Here is a 21,601-nt window from a genome sequence, read left to right as displayed (position 1 = left end):
CACCATAATGGGCCCACCATAAGGAGCATAGAGAGCTATCACAAGGGGGTTTTGGTCCTGGCTCTGTGACTGTAGGACCATGGGAAAATGGCCCTCCTTTTCTCTACCTGCTCAGTGGTCAGGGAAAATAATCCCAGCCTTGCCTTGCTAGGTTGTTGTGAGGCTCAGGTGAGATAAAGAACCCAGAAACCCTTTGTGAATTATCAAGCACTGAACAAATAAAGGATTGTTCCTACTACTGAGTAAAGTACCTTGAGAAATCAGCGGCCTACCCCTTTCATCTGTCCGCGCTTTTCTGTCTAATGACCCTCATGTCAGTACAACGCTCTATTGCAAAGTAATTTTATACACATTGTGTCACTTGTTCTGACTCCATCCCTGTGCAGTGGCTGTGCAGGACTGCCCCTTGCTGGGCATATCAGGGCACAGGCTCAGAGGGGTGAAGTCACCAGGAGGCCGGGGCACACTGTGGCCGAGCCAGGCCCGAGCTCAGGTTTCCTGACTCGGGCTCAGAGCGTGCTCCCAGCCCTGGGGCCACTCTGCTCCCAGCTCAGAACAGCTGTCGTTCCCTTTAGCTTCTAAACCCGCAGAGGGTACAGGCAGGATCTTCCGAGGGGATTGACGTCCCCACGGCAGTTAGCACGGCCTGTGGGTGGAGCTATTGCCGAGAACGCTTGAGCCTTTGCCGGAAGCTTCGGACTTGGGTTTTGAAAGTCTACTTGCCGTGGCCTGTGAGAGTTTGTCCCAGCTCCTTTTTTGTCACTCCTCTGTGACCGCGCTCAGCCAGCAGGGAGGCCAGAGGTGCGCATTTTGGACCACTTTGGAATCCTTCCTCCAAACACCATCTGGTGGCTCACCCTCACAGCTGGTGAGTATCGTTCCTTGTCCAGCCACGGGGTTGGGGAGGGGCCGAGAAGTGTACGCATGCTTGCTCCCTGACCTGCGGGTGCTCACAGCTGGAGAGACAGCATCGCGTGAGAAACAGCTAGAAGGATGGTGTGAGTGCCCTCTCAAGGCGGGGGAGGGCGGGGCCCATGACCCTCCACTATGAGAGACACAACCAGCTCAGAGAGGCAGAGATCCCTGGGGACGGGGAGGCTCTTAGGAAGCTTCCTGGCTGAGGACATCCGCATCCCCCTACCCTTAGTTTGTCTCTGTGTCCGGCTGAAACATTGTTGCAGTTTGTGAATCACACCCGGAAAACCGTCCCTGCCACATTCCGGGATGTGAAAGCCAGGACCTTGGCCTCACTGCTGATTGGTGGTGGTGGACCAGGGGAAAGGGCACCAGGCAGGCAGTCTGGTGATGCAGGATTCTGTGCCCTGACCTACACACACAGGTCGGATGAGGCAGAGTCGGGTGCTTTTCCAGTCAAGGTCAATGCCAAAGCGGCCAGAGTCAGGTCTCCTGACTTTCCACCACAGGTACCTCCCGCGTTTGGTGACGATGGTGAGCTTGGCTGACGGGCGTTGGGAGAAATATCTAGAATTCAGGAGAGAGAGCAAGGCTAGAATGTTAGTGGGCAATACCTCCCACCACTTCCTTTCCCCAAGTGCCAGAGGGCTTGGAGGAGGCTGTTCCCACAACGTTTAAAATAGTGTTTGGGGCGCCTGGGTAGTTCAGTTGGTTAAATGTCTGACTTTTGATTTTGGCTCAGGACATGATCCCAGGGTTCTGGTACTGAGCCCCACATCGGCCTCTGCACTGAGTGTGGAGCCTGCTTGGGATTCTCTCTCTCTTTGCCTTTGCTCCTCTTCCCCATTCGCACTCTCTCTCTCTCTCTAAAATAAAAGTAAATAAATAAATAAAATAAAAATTTAAAAGAGGTATTTGCAAAAAGAAAAACAAAAAGGTCACCCTAAATGTGCAACAATAGAGAGAATGATCTGAAATGAATTATGATCTGAAAACAGTTATAAAGTTAAGTCATCATTTAAAACAAGGCTTTTAGGGGCTCCTGGCTGGCTCAGTCAGTAGAGCACGCTTGATCTCAGGATTGTGAGCTCAAGTCCCACGTTGGGCATGGACACTACTTTAGAAAGAAAGAAATAGGGGCGCCTGGGTGGCTCAGTCGGTTGAGCGTCCAACTTCAGCTCAGGTCATGATCTCGCAGTCCGTGAGTTTGAGTCCTGTGTCAAGCTTTGTGCTGACAGCTCAGAGCCTGGAAACTACATCAAATTCTGTGTCTCCCACTTCTGCTCACGCTCTCTCTCTCTCTCAAAAATAAATAAACATTAAAAAGTTTTTTATTTTATTTTACTTTACCTTTATTTATTTTTGAGAGACAGAGACAGACAGAGCATGAGCGGGGGAGGGGCAGAGAAAGAGGGAGGCACAAATTCTGAAGCAGGCTCCAGGCTCTGAGCTGTCAGCACAGAGCCCAATGCAGGGCTCAAACCCATGAACTGTGAGATCATGACCTGAGCCCAAGTCGGATGCCTAACCGAATGAACCACTCAGGGACCCCTAAAAAAAATTTTTTTTAAATAAATAAATAAATAAATAAAACAGTAACGCTTTGAGAGTGTAGGTGACGGTTGAGATTTCACTGTCAAGCTGGGAACCAGAGGGATGCCCCAGTCTGACCCCAAGACGGTGCAGGATCTCACCCAGGTGGTACCGACCCTCCTGCAGCAAAGTGACGACATAGGTAGTCCCAGTGACGATCTGGAGAAAACATTGCAGACCTCGAGGCATAGGCTGGGGTGGAAGAACCGGAAGGTGAAAAGCACATCTCTGCCACACCGAAGAGTCGAAGGTTGCTAATTTACACTGAAATATGGAACACCATTTTTACAAGCCAAGAGAAGACCAAATGGCTTTTTGAAAAAAAAATGTTTTGATGTTTATTTATTTTTGAGAGAGAGACACACAGCATGAGCTGGGAAGGGGTAGAGAGAGAGGGAGACACAGAATCCGAAGCAGGCTCCAGGCTCTGAGCTGTCAGCACAGAGCCCGACGCGGGGCTCGAACTCACAAACCGTGAGATCATGACCTGAGCCGGAGCTGGATGCCTAACCGACTGAGCCACCCAGGTGTCCCCCAAATTGTTTTTGAAGCAACTACTACGTGTAGACAGGTTTTCTATGATAAAGTGAGTATTCTTCTTATCACATACTGTATAGTGAGTTGATAGAGTGATTCTCCCCAGTTTCTTGAATACGATAAGTTTATATCTTGGATTCAGTCTATTGTGCTGTTAAATATTAAACTTTAGTGGTTCTTGCATAAAACTGTCAAACATTTTAGTGTAAAAAAATTTCTTTAAGTAACACTTTTAGAAAATAATATAGGAGAATATCTTTGTGACCTTGGGTAGGGGAAGAGTTTTAAATCAGAACACAAAAAATGCTTATCTGAGAAAGAAAACTGGAGACGTGTGTGTGCATTAAATTTCAGGAATACTGGCTATAAAAAGGTGCCGTGTAAAGAATGAAATGTCAAGCTACGGAGAAAATGCTTGCAACACATATAAGCCACAGAAGGTTCAAAGCCAAAATATAAAAGAAATCTTATAAAGCAACAAGAACGGGACAGGCAACTCAGTAGAAAAATGAACAAGAGGGGCGCCTGGGTGGCGCAGTCGGTTGAGCGTCCGACTTCAGCCAGGTCACGATCTCGCGGTCCGTGAGTTCGAGCCCCGCGTCGGGCTCTGGGCTGATGGCTCGGAGCCTGGAGCCTGTTTCCGATTCTGTGTCTCCCTCTCTCTCTGCCCCTCTCCCGCCCGTTCATGCTCTGTCTCTCTCTGTCCCAAAAATAAATAAAAAACATTAAAAAAAATTAAAAAAAAAAAAAGAAAAGAAAAATGAACAAGAGATAGAAAGAGCAATTCACAAAAGAAGATATGAAATGTCAGCCAGCCTATGAAAAGATGTTTAGCTTTATTTGTCATCGGGGAAATCCAAATTAAAACCATAACGAGTTGCCAAGTATCTAAAACTAAGAACGCCAATATTAAGTGTTGCTTCTGACGTGAGGCAGCCGGAACTCTCACAGGCTGCTTGTAAGTGCAACCTGTTACACCCAGTTTGGCAAACAGTTTGACATCATCCACTGAAGTTGAAGACTGCATTCTCTATCATTCAGCAAAGGATCATAGAAAATATATGCAACGCTCCTAGGAATATACGCAACAGAAATGGGTCCGGGGTACATGGGTGGCTCAGTCGCTTAGGTATCTGGCTCTTGATTTCGGCTGTCACAATCTCATGATTCATGAGATTGAACCCTGTGTCGGGCTCCCCACTGGCAGCATGGAACCTGGTTGGGATTCTCTCTCTCCTTCTCTCTCTCTCTCTCTCTCTCTCTCTCTCTGTCCCTCTCTGCCCCTCCCCTGCTCATGCATGCACTCTCGCCCTCTCTCATTCTCCCTCAAAATAAATAAATAAAGTTTAAAAAAAAGAAATGGGTTCAAGGTGCACGAGAAACATAAACAAGAATGCTCATAGCAGCATAATGTGTAATAACCTCAAACTGGAAACAACCCAGATGTCCATCAAGAGCAGATGCGAGGTGGTACAGCCATACAGTGAAACGGTATATGGTAATAACCCTCCACACAACAGACCAACAGCATGGATGAGTCTATCAAATAAATGAAAAAAGAAAAAAGCCAGATACAAAAGAATACATACTGCATGAATTCCATAAAACCCCAAAATGGGCAAAACTGGGGCGTCTGGCTGGCTCAGTCAGTAGAGGACGTGACTCTTGGTCTCGGGGTCATGTGTTCAAGCCCCATATTGGGCATAGAGTTTACTTTAAAAAATGGGCAAAACAAACCTGTTTTCTTTGTTGTTGTTTTTTTTTTAATTCACTTATTTATTTTGACAGAGAGAGCATGCATGATGGGGAGGAGCAGAGAGAGAGAGAAGGTTCATGCGGCTCTGTCAGTACAGAGTCCGACTTGCGGCTCAAACACAGGAACTGTGAGATCATGACCTGAGCGGAAATCAAGAGTTGGACGCCCAACCAACCGAGCCACCCAGGCGCCCCAAAACCATACTCTTTAGATGGTAAAAGGACAAAGAGAAACAAGTAAGTGACTATCATAAAAATCAGGAGTGGTTACCTTAGAGAGGAGGGAGAGAAATGTGGTTGCAAATGGTCCCGCAGGGCACTTCTGGGATGCCGGCAATGTCCTGGATTTAGCCTGGATGTTTGGTACAGCGATGTTGGTTTATAATAATTCCTCAAGTGGTGTATTCATGGGTGGCTCAGTCGGTCGAGCTTCCAACTTCAGCTCAGGTCATGAGCTCATGGCCCCTGAGTTCAAGCCTTGCGTCGGGCTCTGTGCTGATGGCTCAGAGCCTGGAGCCTGCTTCGGATTCTGTGTCTCCCTCTCTCTGCCCCTCCCCTGCTCATACTCTGTCTCTGCCTCTCCGTCTCTCTCTCAACTAAATAAACATTAAAAAAAAATTTAAAACAAACAGACAAATTCTGTCACAGTGCTCACATTCCCATGAAGTGGAAGAGAGAGGCTGTGCGCAGCCATGGGAGCACCAGTCCGCAGGCCGTGAAAAGAACAAGTGCACAGGCCCTAAGTCTGGAATGTGCTTGGCGGGACTGCAGAACAAGGAGGCCAGCATTATCCAGTCAGAGTGCAACAAGGGGAGAGGACGAGCACACGAGACGAGAGGTAACCAAGGACCGACCACGGAAGTCCCACACGCCCAGGCGAGGAACTTTGGATTTTATTCCGAGAGTGACAAGAGGCCGCTGGAAGCCTGAGAGCAGGAAGTGCTATGATTCGATTTATAGTTTGGAAGAAAGAGACCGACTGTTCTATGGAGAAGGGAAGTAGGGAAGCCGAAGCAGGGATTCCTGTTACTGTGGTGTCTGGGCACAAGATAAAGGTGGCATGGACCAGGGCGGGGGTGATGGGGGCACGCAGGGTGTCGGAGTCAGAGCTGGTAGATTTTTATAGGGAGAACCCAGACCGGATTTGTGGATGGATTTGTGGATGGACTGCATGGAGAGTAAGCAGAAAAGGTCAATAATGTGTATGATATATTTTTTTAATTAGGATACACAATTCTATAGACAGTATGGTCAAAACTCTTCAAAATGTGTTCTTGGGGCACCTGGCTGGCTCCGTTGGTGGGGCATGTGACACTTGATCTCTGGGTTGTGAATTCTGGCCCCATGTTGGGTGTAGAGAGTCCTTAAAAATAAAATCTTTAGGGGCGCCTGAGTGGTTCAGCCGGCCAAGTGTCCGACTCTAGGTTTTAGCTCAGGTGATGATCTCACGGTTTGTGGGTTTGAGCCCTGCCTTGGGCTCTGTGCTGATGGCATGGAGCGTTCTTGGGATTCTGTCCCTCCATCTCTGCCTCTCCCCTGTTCATGCGCACTCTCATTCTCAAAATAAATAAATAAACATTAACAAAATTAAAATAAAATAAGATCTTAAAAAAAAAAAAACCATACGCGTTCTTAGAAGTATTTCTGTAGGGGTGCCTGGGTGGCTCAGTCGGTTAAGCGTCCGACTTCAGCACAGGTCACGATCTCGCGGTCCGTGAGTTCGAGCCCCGCGTCAGGCTCTGGGCTGATGGCTCAGAGCCCGGAGCCTGCTTCCGATTCTGTGTCTCCCTCTCTCTCTGCCCCTCCCCCGTTCATGCTCTGTCGCTCTCTGTCTCAAAAAGAAATTAAAAAACATTAAAAAAAAATTAAAAAAAAAAAAGTATTTCTGTAATGAGAAATTCAAGTGTAGAGAAGTAGAAGAAATCCAGTTGGGGAGACAGAATATTTCCGTTGATGGATGGGGGACACCATTTAAAAAGTTGATGCTAATTGCACATAGTGCAAATGGCCACAGGAGATAAGAAAAGAAAGAGACACCGAGGCCTGGAGAAGGCAGGAAAGTGTTTCCTGGGGAGGCAGGAGTTGACATGGGAGTTGAAAGAGGGGGCATGTTAAGAGCTGAGACTCCAGGCCCAGGACGGGTTGATAGAGTTGGGGACATTTGACATAAGTCCCAGGACTGCCAGGTACCACCTGGATTAATGTGAAAGTTAGATAAAACGTCTGTAATCCACCTATCAGGTGCTCAATAAACAGTAGCTACTAAGGACAGTGCTTTTTCAATATTCAGATTTTTTTTTAATGTTTGTTTATTTTTGAGAGACAGACAGAGTTTGAGTGGGGGAGGGGCAGAGAGAGAGGGAGACACAGAATCTGACACAGGATCCAGGCTCTGAGCTGTCAGCAGGGATCCCCTTGCGGGGCTGCACCTCGGGAACCATGAGATCATGACCCGAGCCAAAGTCCGACGTTTAACCGACTAAGCCACCCAGGCGCCCCTCGATGTTCAGATTTTTAATATTTCAGATTTTTCTGTATTTTGGGGGGAAGGGGTGGAGAGTGGACTCAACTCCCATCTACCAGAAAATACAGCAGAGAAAGGAGAAAATAAACTATTGGGAAAAGAAGAGCTGCGAGTAAGCTGGACATGGACACAGCATCGGCCCCGGGGGGGGGGGGTGGTTGGAGGGGTGGGACTCTTGAGTTAGATAATCTCACAGTGATGGAGAGCCCAGAGATTTGGAGCTCAGCCAGTGATTCTGTCACATGGTCATGTCTCCCTCTGCTGGCAGAATTTGGTTTTGCAGGGTAATCCCAAGTCTTGAAGAACAAGGGAAAATTTGTAGGCCTCAGGATTGCTAAAGACCTAACTCTATCTTCTTGATATAACCTCACCCTGACTGTTACTGGGACCACATTAGAAGAAGATGCCTGTGTGGGCATCCCCTGGGAAAGAAGAACTGTCACTGTCACAGAAAATGCAGTGAGGGGAATTTCTCCCTCCCACCAAGCCAACGATGAATCTGGACGTCTATGGAACTGTCATTCAAACCAGGACTGAGAAACAACCATTCTGCCATATCCACAACAAGCTCTTCTTGTGGCATAGGAGAAAGACCACCAGAGTTGAAGGTTTGGAGTCTGAAAACTGACTGTGCCACTTGATGGTAGGATGTCCTTCCCTGGTCAATTAGCCTGAAACATGGGAGTCCTTTTTTTTTTTTTTTCTTTTTTTGAGTCTATTTATTTATTTTGAGAGACACACAGAGAGAGAGAGGAAGAGACAGTGCAGAGCCTGATGCAGGGCTTAATCTCACAAACTGTGAGATCATGACCTGAGCCGAAATCAAGAGTTGGACACCTAGCAGACTAAACCACCAGGCGCTCTGGAGTCCTCCTTTTTATGGGGATATTAATATCTGCCCCTTTTCTGGGGTTGATGTGACGATTAAGTGAGAAATACATGTGATAATGCCTTATTAACCGTAAATCATTGTACAAATATAACATTTTTTTTTACCACCGCTTCTTGGTCTTGCCTCCCCATTTCCTTGCCCTGAAGGTCTCGGAACATTCTTCATTCATTTGCTTAACAACCGATTTTGATTACCTAACGTGTATACAGTATCATGCTAGGTATGGGGAAAGGAGACACAGAAGCAAAGAGCATAGCTCCTGTCCTCAGGGGGCACACATTATGGGGAGGGAGACAGACTCAGTTAACCATAACCCATACAAGGGAACCAGTGATGAGTTCTCTAAGGCTAGTTAAACAATGAGCTATGGAATTATGAGGAAAGGAGCGATTAATTAGAATAGATAGAATTAGGAGAGTCAAAGAAGTCTTCCCAGAAAAGGTGATGTTCATACGGGACTTCCACTTTTTCTGTTTATTTATAAAAATATTTATTGAAGCACCTGGGTGGCTCAGGCAGTTAAGCATCTGACTCTTGATTTCAGCTCAGGTCATGATCTCATGGTTCATGGGTTCCACCCACACACGGGGCTCTGTGCTGACAGTGCAGAGCCTGCTTGGGATTCTCTCTCTCCCTCTCTGCTCTTCCCCACTCGTTCTTTCTCTCTCTATCTCAAAATTAATAAATTAACCTTAAAATTTTTTTTTTAAATATTTATTGAGCACATGCTATGTGCCAGGAATTGGACTAGTCATTGTGGATACAAGAGTGAACAAAACAGGCACCTGGCTGACTCAGTCAGTAGAACAAGCAACTCTCAATCTTGGGGGCGTGAGTTCAAACCCCACATTGGGTGTAGAGTTGACTTTTTAAAAAATGGGCCAAACAGAGATGTTATATCTTCACAGAACAACAAAGGAGGGCAAATATTTATTTAATTACAATTATGCTAAGTTTTATGAAAAAAAAATACAGGGAACAGTGAGAACATATTACAAAGGGGTATAAACTAGGTGGGAAAGTCAAGAAATACACCCATTGGAATCGACATTCAAGCTGAGAGCTGAAAAATGAAGAGCAGGTATCTAGGTAAAAATGATTAGGATAAATGTTTTAGGTTGCAGAAACAGGCCCTATGCAAAGGCCCTGTGGTCTTTACAGGAAGCAAGGTGAAGAGTGGCATGAGATGTGACAGGAGATATGGCAGGTAGCAGACTGCATAGGTCTTTGGAGGCTACATTCATGATTTGGACTTCAATTCAAGAGCAATGAAGAACATCGAAACATTTTAAGCATGGGGAGACATGATCGGACATGTCTTTTTAATTACTTGTAGGATTACTTGTACAGAATGGACGGGTAGAGGCAAGAGAAGACCTAAGGAGACCAGACTGGAGGCAACTGTGGGGCACCAGGCCAGAGAAGATGGTGGCTTGGGTCATGAGATTGACTGTAGAAGGGGAGAAGAAGTCCGTAGATCTGACAAATGTTAAGGAAGTTGAGTTGACAGGATTTAGTGTTTGGAAGGATACATTGTGGGTGGGGGAAGAGCCATTTACAGAGCTAGAGACCATTCTTGGAGGACAAAGTTTGGAAGGGAGAATGATGAGTTCAGTGTGAACAAGTAGAATTTCAGGCACATGGGAGCCATCCAAGTGGCTATGTCCATTAGAGAATTGGATACATGGATTTGGAGCTCAGAGAAGGCAGAACTGGAATACCAATTTAGGAATCACTTAGACATGAACTGAAGCAAGGAACTATGGTGATCATTATAGGGTGACATTGAAAGTAAAAGGGGGCTTAGGATCAAACCTTAGTGAACACCATTTAATGTTGGAGTTGAATGAGGTCAACCGGTCAGGGAGACTGAACTGAGCCACCAAAAACTCATGAGAGCTGTAGGAGGAAAACCAGAAAAGTGTAGGGTCATGAAAACCACAGGAAGTGAGTGAGAGTTTGCTAAAGGAGGATGAGGTGGGTTATGCCAAATGCTCCTATTGAAAGGGGTCCACTAGAATTGGCACCTCGGGGCTCCTGATATCTTTGGCAAGAGAAATCTCTATGGAACAGTGGTAGTAGAAGCCATATTGAGTTGCGGAACGAATAGAAAGTGAGGTGGTGTAGACAGGGACAGTTAGGAGAACATTTCAGGCAGAGATGCAGCGTGAGCAAAGGCCTGGGGGCCTGAAAATTTACAGTGTGTTTGGAAAACTTCAAGAAAACCCAAATGACTAGAGACTTGAGTGTGGAACAGGGAGAGGGAAGGAAGAACGGCTGGAGAAGATGCTGAAAAGGGAAACACAGGATGTGAACAATGTTGCCTACAAAGGACAAAAGGAAGGAAAACTACTATTTTTTTTTTTTTAATGCCTTCTACATCCAGGGAGTTTTCACATCATCTCTCTCAAAACTCATGTAAACCCTGTGAGTAATGGAAACATTCTTATCTTCACTCTTCCCGCTGGGAAAATAGCTGTTAGGAGAAGCTGAATGATTTACTCAGGATCACACATCTTGTAGGCGTTGGGATTCCAGGCCCCCTCCCATACCTGAGGATCTGAGCAAGTGCCTGGCCAGGTGGCAAGTGTCACATGGGAAGAACAGGGCCAGAATCCCTCTTATCCAGCAGAGATGTAGTGTCAGGTGAGTTAGCCAAAGCAGAGAAAGAGTAGTCCAAAAACCAAAGCCAAGAGCAAATGGTTGCTCCATCCAGAAGTCAGGTTGCCAGAGCCAAGAGAGGTTAGTCTACAAAGCCAAAACCCCACCCAGTAATTGGTCCAAAAGCCAAGTTAATCATAAGCAGTAGAGCTTGATCAAAGAGAGGGTCGAGGAAAGCCAGGAGACTTCACAAGTAGGTGAGCTAACAGCTAAGCCTCAAGCTTCCCGTTGAGCTGACATCAAGGTTCCGGGGATTTGAAGATGGGGAGGAGGTGAAGAACTAAACAATTAGGTCCTCCCTAGAATAGCATCATTGGAAATGTTTTGTGCAAAGATTCTGCTGGTGCCTCTGTGAAGAAGGGCCATGAAGGTCCAGGTAACACTACCTCCTCAATCTGGATCTCAGAGAGAAAGGACAACTTGGGCTCAGTCCACAGATTCAACTGCCCTCTGCAGAGTGGAATATGGGTAGGACACTAGCTTGGTCCTTGGACTTGAGAAATTATACTGATTTGTATCCTAGAGGAAAAATACGAAGACCCCTAAAGAGGAACACTAAACACAGACCTAGTCTATCCAGGGTACACAGACCAGTCTATCCAGAGCTGTAGGGCAACCAAGCTAGGCCACAAGCATGTATTAAGGGCTTGCCTAAAAATAAGTCTTCTCAGGGACATGTGGCTGGCTCAGTGGGCGGAGCATGACTCTTGATCTCAGGATTGTGAGTTCAAGCCCCATGCTGGGTGTAGGGATTCCTTAAAAATAAACTCTTAAAAAAAAAAAAAAGTCTTCTCACTGGCACAATAGTTTTTCACTGTTTCATTTGAGCCTTGCAACTACTCCATAGAGTATTATTCACCCCTGCCCCTGGCTCGCCACTCCAATTGTTTAAACAGATGAGGAAGCTGAAGCTAGAGCAAGGTAAGTGACTGCCCAAAGTCACACAGTTGGATGGAGACCAGAAGTGCAAGTTGAGGGGTTCCTGGGGGGCTCAGTCAGTTGAGGTCCAGTTCTTGATTTCGGCTCAGGTCATGATCTCCTGGTTTGTGGGACTGAGCCCTGCATCAGGCTCTGTGCTGACAGCATGGAGCCTGCTTGGGATTCTCTCTCTCCCTCTCTCTCTGCCCCTCCCCTGCTTGCTCTCTCTCTCTTTCAAAGCAAAGAAATAAACTTAAAAAAAAAAAAAGGTGCAATTTGAGTTCAAGCTTTGTTTATGCAAATTCTGTCTCTTTCTGCTTCGGAAAAGAAACTGATCAAGGAAGCCTTCCCAGAGGAGGAGGTGCCTGAACTGCCCAAATGGCAGTCCCAGATGTGAAAGGGTGACAGCATCCTCTGGGCAAAGGCACAAAGATGCAACACAGCACATCCAGTTAAGAACACAAAACATGGTTCTTAGAATGTGAGCTCCTTGAGGACAAGAAGGTGCAGCTCCTAGAACGGGGCCTGGGGCTCAGCAGGCACTGTTTGAAGGAATGAATGTCTGGAACACAGTGTACCTGGAGGTGAGGCTCGGAAGGTGGACCTGTATCAGAAGATGGTGGGGCTTGTAGACAATAGGGAAGGCTAGTGGAAGAGGCGAGAAGGGGACCTGGGCGCATGTGCAGAGAACACGTGAGGAGAGAATCAACTGCAAGGTGGTTCCAGGAGACAAGAGGAAGGCCAGAAGTAAATCAGGCTAGGGTAAAGGAACGACAGTCAGGAAACGTTTAGGAGTCAAGGTGCCTGGCACCACTCTGAAGGGGAGGGGTGATCTATACGCGTCTGCAGGCAGAAAGGCAGGAGCAGTGGAATGATGGAGGATGGTACCTGTGGAGGGAACAAGTGTGGGTGGTGGATACCCCCCCACCCCGTCCCCGCCAGGTAGGCTGCAACCTCAGCAGTCACTCCGTAGGTTGCAAGCCAGAGAGGGAGGGGCCTCCCGGACGCGAGAAGGCATCAGCAACCTGCCAGAACCCGGTTAACAAAGGCAGGACTACAATTCCCAGCATGCTCGGGCCCAGTGGGGTGACGGCGGGCGGTGCCTGCGCCGCACCCGCCTGGTGGGCGCGGGACCTGGGTCGGCACCCGAGCCTGTCATTCCGGAGGGGTCCGCGGGGGTGCGGGCGGGCGATGCACCCCTGTCCCCCGCGCTCCGGCCGCGCCGGGCTCGCGCCTCCCGCCCCGCGGCCCCGCCCCTTGCCCCACCCCAGCCGGGCGGCTTAGCTGGGGCCGCAGCGCGGCGGCAACATCACTCTCGCCGCGGCTGCTCCGCCCCATCCCCTTCTGTTTTTCTCTCTCATTCTCCGGTGGCAGCGGCGGGGAAGGTGGAGGCAGGGGCAGCGGCAGCCGCGCTGGCTGCAATGAATGATCCCCCAGCGCGGGGGGAGGACCCCAGGTGAGCCTCTGCCCTCGGGAGGGCCGGGACCCCGGGCCGCCCAGGACCAGCAGCCCCCGCCATGGATCCCTAGAAGAGGAGGAGGAGGAGGAGAAGACAGCTTCGCCGCCCACCCCCATCCCATTTTCCTCTTCCTTTATCTCATTGTTGCCGTAGCTGTTTACGGCAGCGCTCCCTCTGCCCCAGCATGGGGCGGGTTCCGGGCACTGCCATTCGGCCGGTGCGGCTCCCGCGGCTGCCCGGGGATTCTGCCTAATTCTCCCTGCCCGGCCGGTGCAGCGAGGACCGGAGAGCGGTGGAGGCCCGGACTGCAGCAGCGGCGGGGCCACCTCCCAGCATCCCCACCCTAGGAGGCTGCATGCGGATTGAAGAGCGGCGCCTGGGGGCTGGGCCGGCCCCGCTGATCCGGACCTAGAGAGGACAGACAGCAGGACCGCCCAGGCTGCGGAGGGGCCCTGGGGGCAGGAAGGACAGAGCGGCAAGATGGCCAGTAAAACCAAGGCCAGCGAGGCCCTAAAGGTGGTGGCCCGGTGCCGCCCCCTCAGCCGGAAGGAGGAGGCTGCTGGTCACGAGCAGATCCTGACCATGGACGTGAAACTGGGCCAGGTGACCCTGCGGAACCCCCGCGCTGCCCCAGGGGAGCTGCCCAAGTCCTTCACCTTTGATGCCGTGTACGATGCCAGCTCCAAGCAGGCGGACTTGTATGATGAAACCGTGAGGCCCCTGGTAGACTCGGTGCTTCAGGGTTTCAATGGCACGGTGTTTGCCTACGGCCAGACGGGCACTGGCAAGACCTACACCATGCAGGGGACCTGGGTGGAGCCCGAGCTGCGCGGGGTCATCCCCAATGCCTTTGAGCATATCTTCACCCACATCTCTCGCTCCCAGAACCAGCAGTACCTGGTCCGGGCCTCCTACCTGGAGATCTACCAGGAGGAGATTCGAGACCTGCTCTCCAAGGAGCCTGGCAAGAGGCTAGAACTGAAGGAGAACCCGGAGACTGGCGTCTACATCAAGGACCTCTCCTCCTTCGTCACCAAGAATGTCAAGGAGATTGAGCACGTGATGAACCTGGGGAACCAGACCCGGGCAGTGGGCAGCACTCACATGAATGAGGTCAGCTCCCGCTCCCATGCCATCTTCGTCATCACGGTGGAGTGCAGTGAGCGTGGCTCAGATGGTCAGGACCACATCCGTGTGGGCAAGCTCAACCTGGTGGACCTGGCTGGCAGTGAGAGGCAGAACAAGGCAGGCCCCAACACAGCCGGAGGGACGGTCACGCAGTCCACGGGGAGTGGCGGCGGCGGCAGCGGTGGTGGTGGTGGTGGTGGTGGTGGAGAGAGGCCTAAGGAAGCCTCCAAAATCAACCTCTCACTGTCTGCCCTGGGCAACGTGATCGCTGCTCTGGCGGGGAACAGGAGCACTCACATCCCTTACCGGGACTCCAAGCTGACCCGGCTGCTCCAGGACTCTCTGGGGGGGAACGCCAAGACCATCATGGTGGCCACCCTGGGGCCAGCTTCGCACAGCTACGACGAGAGCCTCTCCACCCTGCGCTTTGCCAACAGGGCCAAGAACATCAAGAACAAGCCCCGGGTGAACGAGGACCCCAAGGACACCCTGCTGCGGGAATTTCAGGAGGAGATCGCCCGCCTGAAGGCCCAGCTGGAGAAGAAGGGGATGCTGGGAAAGCGGCTCCGGAGGAAGAGCAGCCGCAGGAAGAAGGCTGTGTCAGCCCCAGCCGGGTACCCTGAGGGGCCAGTGATAGAGGCCTGGGTGGCCGAAGAGGAGGATGGCAACAACAACAACCACCGCCCGCCCCAGCCTACCCTGGAGTCAGCCTTGGATAAGAACATGGAGAATTACCTGCAGGAACAGAAGGAGCGTCTGGAGGAAGAGAAGGCGGCCATCCAGGATGACCGCAGCCTCGTGAGCGAGGAGAAGCAGAAGCTGCTGGAGGAAAAGGAGAAGATGCTGGAAGACCTAAGGCGGGAGCAGCAGGCCACAGAGCTGCTCGCAGCCAAGTACAAGGTAAGGGCCCCAGAGAGCAGGGGTACTCCAGAGGTCCCCAGAGGGATCTGGGTGACAGGCTTTTCTTTGAGGGTCTGTGCCCTGACCTGAGTGAAGCAAGGTGTCCTCCCTCAGCGCCACACACTGCCCTCTTGCCAGATGCTCCCCTGGAGCAGCCAGGCAAATTCCTGCGATTCCGGGCTGCCAGGCAGAACCTTCCAGGAGCGCCTAGGAGGACAGACAAACTCACACGCATACACACACGAAGCAAAGCAGGCAGGTGATCTTTCAAGCCAGTGAACCTGAGCTGGTCTCACCTACTGCCTGTCCATCTCTGCTGGTGCCGTCTGTGTCAGTCGGGTCCACGGGACGACCAGGTCAGCCTCGTTTGGGTGTGGGTTGTCTTGCACAGCCTCCTCCCCTGGGACCTCCTCCCTCTGCAGCACCTTCACAGCTCACACCATTTTAACCATATCTGACATTCGGACAGCACTTCCCGGTTGACCAAATGCCCCACAAACGCAGTCTCATTTGAGCCTTACAGGAGCCATCCAGGGTCCTGGTTCTTAAGTCCCCACCATACAGGCAAGGAACTAAGTAAGTGTCAGAGAGGTGACGTGACCAAGGTTCCATCCTACAAAATGGCAGAGCTGAGCTGGAATGCCTGGACCTCGTGCTCTTTCGGTACTTGGATGGCAAGGTAGGACTAGGGATGGATCCAGCTTCCCATGAAAGCAGTCCACGGGAGCCATGCAGTGCAGAGCCTGGTCCTTGGTAGCGTCAGGAGGGAGATTCGGGGATCACAGAGAGGGGAGGAGAGAGCACTGGGCTCTACCCTGGAGCCCTGGAGTCTAGGCCTAGCTATTCTATAGCTCATTAAGTGACCTTGTATAAGTTGCTTCCTCCTTTTCTCAAACTTCAGTTTCCCTTTTTGTAAAACCGAGGTGGTCTCAGTGATCTCTGAAGCTCTTCCAACCTGAGAAGCAAACTGGCCCCCACACCCAGGCCTTGTCCTGGTCCCAGTAAGAGCTAGTTCCCCATTGCCCTGAGAGCTATCTGGGCCTTCCTGAGCCGTCCCCTTCCCGATGGGGGCCTCCAGGCCCTAGGTGGGGCTAAGCTACAGAGGTCCCTGCCAGGCCAGCCACAGACCTGTTAAATTTCACTGCTGCTGATGCCACAACTCAATGTTCCAGGTATTTCCGGGTCCCTGGATTCCTCAGCACTAGGGGTTGGAGGAAGGACACAGGGAACCATGCACTTGCTAGTTCACTTGCTCGAGAGAAAAAAAACATTGCTATTTTTTATGCCCTCTCAAGAGTGTGGGCTGGGGATCAGGGAACCCAGCCCGCGGAAGGAGAGCGGCAGCTGCTGCAAGACGGGCAGATGAGCTGTATGCCATTGTCTGTGTTTATGGGAATGTGTTGCTGCACCCGCGGCTCTGGCCTTGCATATTTAATATTTAATTCACCTCCGTGAGCTCAGCAAAGGTTATGCTGAGGTGCTTCCTCAAAGAAGGGATCAGGGGCCCAGCACCTTTGGGGCCATCCTGGGAGAAGCAAGATGTTAATGGCAGAATAGTTACACTCAGCTCTCCCTAGGAGGAAGGGAATCCAGGCAGTCTGGTACTTTCCACTGGGAAAGCTTACATGGGCAGGAGTCTGTCATTGGTTTCATTACCAAGAGTGCCCCCTTACCCCTTACTTTCCCTTCTCCATCCTCATGTCCCCTCAGGCTGGGAGGCTGTGGAGGCTGAGACGGTGCAGAAGCACACTTCAGCCCTGACGAAATGGGTAGAGGGGTTGGAATGAAGGATCCAGTGGATTCTTCCCTCTGGGAACAATGGGATCTCCCATTGTTGGCAACTGACTGGCTCCCTCAGCAAGATTCTTGGATCTCAGGCAGTGTGGGCACAGATAATAGGATGGTCAGGAGATCAGGGCAGCCAGCGCCAGGATTCTTGCTCTAAAGGCATGGTCCACAGAACCCTCCTTCTTAATGCTGGCAGGGGCTTTGGGAAACTGAGGCCTGGACTTGCCCAGGGCCACACAGGTAAGTTAAGGAAATCCTAGACTCTTTATGCTTGATCTGGCCTCTCCATGACAGCAGCATCCTGATGTTACCTGTGCTACTTGATAATCAGAAAAATTCATTTTTCTGTAACTCTTTGACATCTTCACCTCAGGCAACCCCAAGAGATGGGAACTACTTGTTCCCACTTGACAGTTAGGAAAACCAAGGCTGGGGAAGTTGAGTGACTCTCTCTGTGCCCTCAGCTGATAAGCAGTGGAGCCAGGACTGGGACCCAGGTCTCCTAATGCCCCCAGACCTGTGCTCTTCCCAAGTCATCACGGTCCCTCCATGTTTGCTCACTGTGTGATTCAGGGCAAAGGCCTTCGCCTCTCTAGGCCTTAGGTTTCCGTCCGCCTAATGAGAAGTCCCGCATATCTGACACATCTCCCTGGGGACTGGGAGAAACGGTCATTATGTGCCAGGCTTTCAGACATTAGTGGAGGGGGAGGGGTGGCTGGGAAATTCCAGGAGGGGAATGAGTCCATGTCCTGTGACTTCTTATCACACCCAGCCCAGGACAAACAGCAACAAGCAACTCAAAGTGGAGCCTGGACAGAGGACCCCAAGCTCCTCGTACCTCTAAGGCGCTGGCTGGTTCAATGTTGGATGTTTCTGGGATGGAGGAAACCATTTGAGGACTCTTGAGGGATCACCAGGGCAAAGAGGGGAGGAGCGAGGTAGAGATAATCCCGGGCCTGCCTATTCCACGGGCTTGTGCCAAAGATTAAATGAGATCATTAGTGGGTGGGCATTTGAAATACGTTGAAAGAGCCAAATAAATGGAGGGGCATTAGCAGCCACAGGGTGGCTTCTGTCTACCAAGCAGGGGTCCAGTGATCTCCGGGATTGACATCTTTGTTGTTAGCTTGACTCTTTCCTTGCCGGGCCGTCCCCCGCGGCCTTGCCATAACCCTGCAGCTCCGGAAGCAGAGCCGGGCAAGAAAGACGTGGGAGAACTCAGAAGGCTGGGAGCTCGGGTCCCTCCTGGAAATTAACTGAGTTTCTGCTCCCCATCAGCCACACTCTCCTCTGGTTCCCACTTCTGGGTTATGGCATCAACTCCCCTTCTCGCCTCCCCCCATTCCCTTCTTCCCCGCTCACACCACCCTCTGGGGGCAACTAAGCGGTAGCTGATGCGACCTAGTGCCCTCGTTCACTCTCTGACTCATCTTACAGTCTGTCTCGCCGCTTTCTCTTCCACCTCCAGGCTCCCTGCTTCCTTTGTTCTGTCCTCACTGTGTACAAACACAGTGCCTGTCTCCTTGGAGTCTCCTTTCATCTCTCCTTCTGTGTTCACCATGGGCCTCAGGGGGGTGTTAGGTGTGCAAATGTGTGCTTGCTTGTGATTGCGATTGTGACCAGCGCCTGCTTTCTCACGAATCATTAGCAACCCTTATATAGTACCTCCAGGGGGCTTGATGGCTTCCAGGGCCTATGGGGAAGGGAGCACAGGGCAAGTCACAGACCCACAACTGAGGCTGTGGCTTTGCCGACATGTGTCTGGGCACAGTGCACGGACTGTGGCGAGCACTGGTGAAAGCATATGGATTGGTTGGGAGAAGGCCCACTTTATTCACGTTTAATTGTGCAAGGCGTTTTGGTTTTTTTTTTTAAATTTTTTTTTAATGTTTATTTCTGAGACAGAGACAGAGCATGAGTGAGGGAGGGAAGAGAGAGAGAGGCAGACACAGGGTCAGAAGCAGGCTCCAGGCTCTGAGCTGTCAGCACAGAGCCCGGCGCGGGGCTCGAACTCACAAACCGTGAGATCATGACCTGCACCAAAGTTGGTCACTCAACCAACTGAGCCACCCAGGTGCGCCCCGCAAGACGTTTTTTATTTTTTTTTATTTTTTTAAATTTTTTTATTTTTTCAATGTTTTTTATTTATTTCTGGGACAGAGAGAGACAGAGCATGAACAGGGGAGGGGCAGAGAGAGAGGGAGACACAGAGTCGGAAACAGGCTCCAGGCTCCGAGCCATCAGCCCAGAACCTGACGCGGGGCTCGAACTCACGGACCGCGAGATCGTGACCTGGCTGAAGTCGGACGCTTAACCGACTGCGCCACCCAGGCGCCCCAAGACGTTTTTTAAATGACTACTTTAATTTCGCACTGAGTTGTTTGAGGGATTGGACCAGGTAATCTCTAAAACTTTGATCCTGGATACTTAAGAGAGAAAACAGAAGTGTGTCTCGGGGAGGTCAGGGCTGCAGATGACACAAAATGAGGGTTCCAGTTAAAGAGAGGAGGGGAAGAGGCATGCCTGTTGGTCCCCACGTAACTAGGTCTGGAGGGAGAAGAGCAGGCAGGTCTTGGCCGGAGCCCAGCTCTGTCTGTGGTGGGTGTAGAAAAGAGACCCTGCAGCAGCCGCTCCCAAAGCCAAAGGGATGAGGTCATTGCAGAGAATACAAACTGCATTGAATTTTTATTGTCCACTTTGTAGGTCCCTCTTCTTCCCCCCCCTCCCCCCCCCCCCACTCATGAGCACTGGGATTAACCACGAGAAGCTATGAAAAAAGGGAGTTTCAAGCTCCAGAAATAGCAGTGATCACAGTAATAATGCCGTTTACTTAACACTTGCTATGTGCCAAGCACTATACTACATATTGTATTATAAATTATGCAACTTAATCCACACAAGCACCTTCCAAGAAAGGTGGTGTCACTCTTCCCATTTTATAGCTGTTAAACCGAGGCCCATGGAGGTTAAGTAACTTGCCCAAGGCCTCATATTTTGCATGTGGCAAATCCAGTCGAGCCCGGGTTGGTTTAACACAAAATTTGATCCTCTTTTATGCTTTAAGAATTAGGAAGATCAGCAACCTGGTTGCTAGGAAGGTGGTGGAAAATGGCAGGAGGTTGTGTGGCTGCATTGAACTTGAGGTGACAAAATCCAATGGGCAGCTAGAGATGGATCGGTGGAGTTTAAGAGGAGGCACAAGACCAGAAATGGAGATTGGGGGCCCGTCTTTAGAAGAGATCTTAAATGGGACCCTCACCCTCTGTTCTTGACACTCTCTCCCTCTATGTAAATGACTCCCAGACTGGGGTCTCCCGTCCTGGTCTCTCTGCTGACCTTGTTCTGTAGCGTGCTGTATTCAGAACAGGTGCATCAGACACAGACCTGAGTTTAGTGACTTACTAGCTCTGAGACCTCAGTTACCTCATCCATAAAGTGAAACAATAACAGTACCAATAATTAACAGGATTAAATGAGATAATCAGTGTTAAAGCACTTTGCACAGTTCCTGGCATGTAAGTGTTCGGTAAATAACAACTTTATTACTGCCTCATGGACAGTGTCTCTTGGCTTCACCTTCCTGATAAGTCAGACACACCACGTTTTAGTCTGGCATTCAGGGCCTGCCAGTGGCTGGCTGCCATATATCTCCTCAATCTTGCCCACCCAAGCCAGCTACTCCAGTGGGAGAACCTCACAGCCAGCTGGGCTACCCCCATCTTTTGAACCCAGTAGGCACCTCACTTTCTGATGATTGCACCGTTTTTTGGGTTTTTTTAATGTTTATTTATTTTTAAGTCAGAGAGAGCCAGTATGCACAGGGGAGGGGCAGAGAGAGAGGAGACCCAGAATCCACAGCAGGCTCCAGGCTCTGAGCTGTCAGCACAGAGCCCGATGTGGGGCTCGAACTCACAAACCGTGTGATCGTGACCTGAGCCGAAGTCGGACGCTTAACTGACTGAGCCACCAGGCGCCCTGATTGTCCTGTTTTTATATCCTAGATTGTCCTGGTAGCCAGAGGATGGGAATTACAGGAGCAGATTAAAGTCAATATAAAAAACTTCCTAACATTTAGAAATGGGCTGCTTCTAGAGGTAGTGGGCTTCAATCCCTGGGAGGGCTCAAGGAGAAACTGAATGTCAGAGGCGCTCAAAAGGGATTTATGTATCAGCAAAGCCATTGAACTCGATGGTCTTTAAAGCCCCTCCTCCTCCTAAAAGTCCTTAATTGTTGGAAATACTATTTTTTAGAGCAAAATATAAAATACTCAGTTCATCTTTTTGAAAATTCAGATTAGGGGTGTCTGGCTGGCTCAGTCAGAAGAGCATACAATTCTTGACCATGAGTTTGAACCCCATGTTGGGGGTAGAGGTGACTTAAATAAATAAAACTTTATATTATTATTACTATTTTTTCTAAGTAGGCTCCATGCCCAACGTGGAGCCCAATATGGAGCCCAACGTGGAGCTTGAACTCACAACCCTGAGATCAAGACCTGAGCTGAGATCAAGAGTCAGATGCTTAACTGACT

The 21,601-nt window shown here is 50.2% G+C and overlaps 1 protein-coding gene and 1 long non-coding RNA gene across 4 annotated transcripts in view; both read left to right on the top strand.

The window, feature by feature from the left end:
• Positions 1-436: 436 nt before the first annotated feature.
• On the top strand, positions 437-6,409 carry LOC131484481 (uncharacterized). Its single transcript, XR_009248276.1, has 3 exons — positions 437-868; positions 4,834-5,037; positions 5,449-6,409. It is a non-coding gene; the product is annotated as an uncharacterized LOC131484481 (long non-coding RNA).
• Positions 6,410-13,724: 7,315 nt separating this feature from the next.
• KIF3C (kinesin family member 3C) overlaps positions 13,725-21,601 on the top strand; it is a 38,108-nt gene continuing 30,231 nt past the window's right edge. For all 3 annotated transcript variants that reach the window (XR_009248274.1, XR_009248275.1, XM_058682752.1), the window contains exon 1: positions 13,725-15,282. Coding sequence is in view for 1 of the 3 variants with exons in the window: in XM_058682752.1 (XP_058538735.1) it covers positions 13,735-15,282 (1,548 nt within the window). In the remaining 2 variants the exon portion in view is untranslated. The remainder of the gene's footprint in view (positions 15,283-21,601) is intronic.

The sequence above is a fragment of the Neofelis nebulosa genome, chromosome 9 (genome assembly GCF_028018385.1).
Source record: "Neofelis nebulosa isolate mNeoNeb1 chromosome 9, mNeoNeb1.pri, whole genome shotgun sequence".
In the NCBI taxonomy this organism is placed as follows: Eukaryota; Metazoa; Chordata; class Mammalia; order Carnivora; family Felidae; genus Neofelis; species Neofelis nebulosa.
This window is presented reverse-complemented; position numbering and strand designations above follow the sequence as displayed.